The following is a 5,507-nucleotide window of genomic DNA, read 5'->3' on the forward strand; positions in this document are numbered from 1 at the left end:
CAGCCAGAATACAGCAAATACAGAGGCGAATGCCAGCAGCAAACCACTGAACTGAGAACGGGACCTCCATTGAAGGAATCAGAGAAAGAACTCGAAGAGCTTGAAGGAGCTCGAGACCCCTTATGAACAATAATGCCAAGCAACCAGAGCTTCCAGGGACTAAGCCACTACCTAAAGACTATACATGGACTGACCCTGGACTCTGACCTCATAGGTAGCAATGAATATTCTAGTAAGATCACCAGTGGAAGGGGAAGCCCTTGGTCCTGCTAAGACTGAACCCCCAGTGAACGTGATTGTTGGAGGGAGGGCGGCAATGGGGGGAGGATGGGGAGGGGAACACCCGTAAAGAAGGGGAGGGGGAGGGATTAGGGGGATGTTTGCCCGGAAACCGAAAAAGGGAATAACACTCGAAATGTAAATAAGAAACACTCAAGTTAATAAAAATAAATAAATAAATAAATAAAATAAATATCAAGAGACAACAAAAAAAAAAAAGGGTGGAGTTGGCCTGGAAACCGGGAAAGGGAATAACAATCGAAATGTAAATAAGAAATACCCAAGTTAATAAAGATGAAAAAAAGAAAAAAGAAGGGGTAAAGAAAAGTAAGAGAGCTATAGCTGGAATTTATAGACCCACTAGCAATTAAATAATGATATGGAGACTTACTAATTTTTAGCATAGCTTGGGCATTTAGCTTGTGCTACTCCCCAGCTAGCTCATCTAACTTAATCCTGTTATCCTAGCCCCAGACTTGTCACATGGCTAGCTAGCTCCTCACTTCTCTCTCTAAGTCCCTGTATATCCAACCACATCCCTGTCCTGTTAGTGAATCCCCTAGCCTCTTATTTCTCTCCTACCATCCCTGTCTCTACCAAGAAGTTCCACCTTCCAAAACCAACCAGAAAATGCCTTAGGCAGGTAAAGAAGAACAGAGACACACCTTCACACAGTGTGCTCCATCAGGAGGGAAGAAGTATATCATTACATAATATACTTATGTGAAAATTCCCCTTCAAAACCAATGTACAATGAATAGATCCAAATTTTAAACCTATCCTTTAATTTAACTATAACCAGTGTTCTGCTATAATTATGATGGTAATATGGGAAACAAATAGCAAAATAGTTATGATAGTGGATGAATTCGAAGACAAATTCATCTCTAACCCAGTAGAAATAGAAGATTCACATTTCACAAAAATCATCTAAAAAGATAGGCAGCACTCATTACTACCACTCATATAATGCTAGCTACTGTGCAAAGCAGTCTCCATTCTCATCAGGTTGGTGCAAGCCTATAAGAGTGCATCACCAGCTGCCTGTTGATTGTTGATGTTCCTTCAGAGAAAGGAGGAGCAGGAAGGGTCCTTGGACCCTCATCTGAAGTTCCAGGTGTTTCGGTCACCCATTTTCGTTCAATTCTGCCCTAACTACACAAAACCTGGGTGTCTTGGGAGGTGCTAAGGTATAAGCTGGGGTAGCTAATTGGGAGAAACTCCATCTAGGTGGATCTGGAGAAGACAAGACTACAGTGCATTTGCCTTTCACACTCCTGTAGGCAACTCCTCATCCATACTTTATAAATTTTAGAAGTTCCCAGGATAATTTCATTAATCTTGATGTTCTCTATACTCCTCTAACATCAACCTTGTCATTAGCAGCATATTAAAAAGTCATTACCACTCATCGATCATGCTCCAAAATAAGGTTATCATCTTATACAATGCCTAAGAGTCCACAGAAAGGTAAATATGAAGAAAATCTTTTGCCACATTACATTGGAGTACTGTACTATTAATAATATAGGGCCTTCACAACATTGTTTCTCATCCATATCCTACCTGAATGTTAGTTCCGCCTCCCACAGGTTCAACCCACCCTCAATCCATTAGCTAATGGCATTTCGACTTCAAGGGCTGAGCGATCTGAGGGCTCAACACCCTTTAGAATCAGAAGCAAATTACATCCGACATTTGCATCCCATTAAAAACTCACACGGTACCATACATAGGTTTCTCTGTGTTTGCAGTTAGATTTGAAAAGGTCAAGGGCAGAAAATTATTCTTTGTTATCTCATATTCACAGTGCCCACAAAAATACAAAGAACAGACAGGTTAAGCTAAGCATATGGGCTGAGTGAGTGAAAGAAGAAATGGCAGATCAAAGGTACATCCTGGAAGCAATGACAGAGATCGTTTAATTCTTCCTTGCCAGGAATCTTGGAAACATGAGGAAGATGCTGGGAGTATTAGGTGCTGTCACCTCCTCTGTTGTGAAAGCAGCAGCATGCTTGGTCTGTGCATCACAGACTTGCCAAGGATAAAAGGCCTTCTGCCCTGGACCATTCACCCACCGCCTCTTCAGCAGAGCCTTCTTCTCCTGCCTTTGCTGTATCTGGTGAGCACCTAACTAGGGACAGGGTCTCAGCTAAGAAAGTGTAGAGATGACAAGCTGGACTTCACTGGGGTGAAAGAAACAGAGGTATCTAGCATGGAGGCAGCAAGAAGTGGACATGCCAGAGGCCAATAGACAAGGAGAAGAGCACAGACAGGAACCTCTCTGGGTAGATCAGGGTATTGGACACCCTGAGTCCTGGCTCTCAGCATTGCCTCCACTCTGCTGAGAGGTCTGCATCAGCCCAGAGGATTTTCCAAGAGTCATTTCCCCAATACCTGTATTTGCTACAGTTTAGCAGAAAGCTAAGTATCACCATCCCTTTCTTCAAGCAGGGAAAATGGAAGACAATATCTTGCAGGTCATGGAGATCAGTTACCCTTTGTCTTTTAAAGCTTATTGTTCTGAGTGCATTTACTAGGGATGCATGAGAATGCTGTGTTCAGATTTATCTGTGCCTCCATCTCCATGTTCCTGTTTATTTCATGGAGATCTTGGCTTTGATAGCAGATAGGTAATGCAAGGCACGTGTTTGACGGACTAAGTCAGTAGACATTCACCGGAGGCTTCTCCCTATAATGCTTCTATCCTACTCTTCTAGGTCAAGTTCCTGCCGAGATGTCCTGCCAGCAGAGCCAGAAGCAGTGCCAGCCTCCTCCCAAGTGCCCCTCCCCGAAGTGCTCCCCAAAGTGCCCCCCAAAGAGCACAGCACAGTGTCTGCCTGCAGCTTCTTCCTGCTGTGCTACAAGCTCTGGGGGCTGCAGTGTCCCCAGCTCTGAGGGAGGCTGCTGCCTGAGCCACCACAGGCGCAGGTCCCACAGATGCAGGCGCAGGAGCTCCAGTTCCTGTGACTGTGGCAGTGGTCAGCAGTCTGGGGGCTCAAGTTGTGGCCACAGCTCTGGTGGCTGCTGCTGAACTGGACAGTGCAGCTGGGGAAGAAACACTCTCAAAAACAAGTCTACAACCTTCCCCCATGTTCACTCCTCTTTTCTAGTTTCTCGGTCTTCCTTAAGTGTTGAAATGTTTCCCAGGAGAGCTCGGATTTCTCCTGGCTCTTCCCGTTCTCCTCATGCCCACAAAGCATATGTCTTGTTATCTTGAGAGTTTTTCATAACTGCCTGGGTGGTGATCATCCTGTACTTGACCCTGTGAAAAGTAAAGAACTTGTGTCTCAACAGCACTGTGTCTCTAGTGTCTTGCTCTGTGTGAGTCTCCTCCTGCTCTGTTCCTCTAGCCAGCACTCTTTAACATGTAGAGTAGATGCTATCTACACAGAAGAGCAGCATGTAGGGGCTACAGGTGGCAGGGGGTATTGCTTCAGGAAGAAGAGAAGCCACTGGCTTTGATGCCTGTAGGAGACTTGACCACCCCGTAACATGTGTGGTAAGTGCTCTGACTGGTACCCAGATTCTATTATAAGGCAAAGACTAATATTAGAAGAGGTGGTCCATTGATTCCTAACAACAACAAAAAAAAAAAAAAAAAAAAAAAAAACAGGAAATGGCCAGTCAAAGGAAACAAAAACTAGCAGACGCGTAGCTAAGAGTAAGGAAGTAAAGGAAGGCTACGGCAAAGCTGTAAATGGTTTCTCCAAAAATACCTGAGGACACCACTGAGAGATAATTCTGAAGTGGTTATGAACACCAGGGGAGAGCAGAGCTAAGTTTTGTTTTGTTTTGTTTTTTTAAAAAAAAAAGGTAAACTTGTGGAAAGAAAATTTTGGGGAAAAAAGACCCTAATTTTATAAATGAATGCTAACTTTAGATAAAATATTTACTTAGCATTTGGAATAAATAAAAGTTAGAAAAACTAAAGAAAAAGCAAGAGTTATCCTGATTCTTTGACATAATTTCTCAATTTTTCTATGAAACAATACTTTGCCATCACAGCTTGTCATAATTCACCAAAACTTAGAGCAGCAAGCCTACAATCATTGTGCTCTTTTGGCTTCTTTCAAGCCAAGGAAAAGAATCTTTTCTAAATTACTAATCAGTGAAAGGTGATTCACTAGGACCCCACCAGGGAAGGAGAGTGCTATTTTAGACTTTACATCGAAACACAGTCACCTGATCATGTCACTTCATCTCATACCTAAACCATCGGTTTTGTTGTGAACTCAAAGTGGCGTTCTATACTGACTGGAAATGGTTGACATGATGATAAAGAAATATGATAATCCAAATCCCAGGGTATGCCTTAAAATAAATCTAAGAAAGCTTAAATATATCTTAGAAATCCTCGTCAAAGAATGGAAAATGAGAACTCAAAATGGTGCTAGTGAAGCCGTACCCATAGCAACTGTTCACACTACTGCGAGGTAGAAGCGTTCATTGTGTCAAGTTCTGCACTGGATTCTAACTCTAATCCATAGCAATATACTTAATTTTTAGAAGACAAAAACTACTTATTTATAGTAAGTGAATAAATTAAGTTGTAATGCTGACTTGTTATGACTAAGATCCATTAGTTGTACCTGGGTGTCTAACTTCAGCCAGTTGCCCTTGTATGGAGATGGGTCCGACACCTCTATTTCTGACAAGTACTGTTGACCAACACAGAGATTTTTACCTGGTCCACCATCCACAACGATAGCAAGTAACAGTATTGGGATTTGTCACTCCTTAAGCTTACTGTCATCGAAAGGCTTTCACCTAAGGCATGAAGATGTCTCACTCATGTGACTTAAATTGTTCACCATATTGGATCCTAGCTACTTGGGTGCTCATCTGCCTCACTGTTCTTTCAGTCCCTCAAGAAAAGAACTTGCATTTTGTTCATTTGTGAGTCCTCTTCTCTCAGGAGAGCAAGTGTTTTAAAAGACAAGATCAGTGGCTATAGTAAATGCGTAAGTGAACTAATTAAATAAAGAATTAGGACACCTACGCTGCAGCACACACGAAGGACTGCCACTGGCACCAGAAGAAAACTTTCTAAGCCTCTTCTAAAATCCCTTGGCACCTGTCAGAGAGAAGCAAAGAACTTGGGTCTGGAAGGAAGGAAATGAAAAAGCTTCCCCTCACCAGAAATCTTCAACCTCACCCTGCCCATTCCCCCAACCCACCATCTGGCAGTGAGCTTGGGTCCTGAGAGAGAATTGCTTTAAACCCAC

At 42.8% G+C, this 5,507-nt stretch overlaps 1 protein-coding gene across 1 annotated transcript; it reads left to right on the plus strand.

The window, feature by feature from the left end:
• The first annotated feature begins 2,351 nt into the window (after nucleotides 1-2,351).
• On the plus strand, nucleotides 2,352-3,578 carry Lce3fl1 (late cornified envelope 3F-like 1). The gene is made up of 2 exons (NM_001401886.1): nucleotides 2,352-2,401; nucleotides 3,000-3,578. Exon 2 carries the CDS (start codon nucleotides 3,017-3,019, stop codon nucleotides 3,311-3,313), a length of 297 nt encoding a protein of 98 aa, NP_001388815.1. The 5' UTR covers nucleotides 2,352-2,401; nucleotides 3,000-3,016; the 3' UTR covers nucleotides 3,314-3,578.
• Nucleotides 3,579-5,507: the final 1,929 nt, after the last annotated feature.

Source organism: Rattus norvegicus, chromosome 2 (genome assembly GCF_036323735.1).
Source record: "Rattus norvegicus strain BN/NHsdMcwi chromosome 2, GRCr8, whole genome shotgun sequence".
In the NCBI taxonomy this organism is placed as follows: domain Eukaryota; kingdom Metazoa; phylum Chordata; class Mammalia; order Rodentia; family Muridae; genus Rattus; species Rattus norvegicus.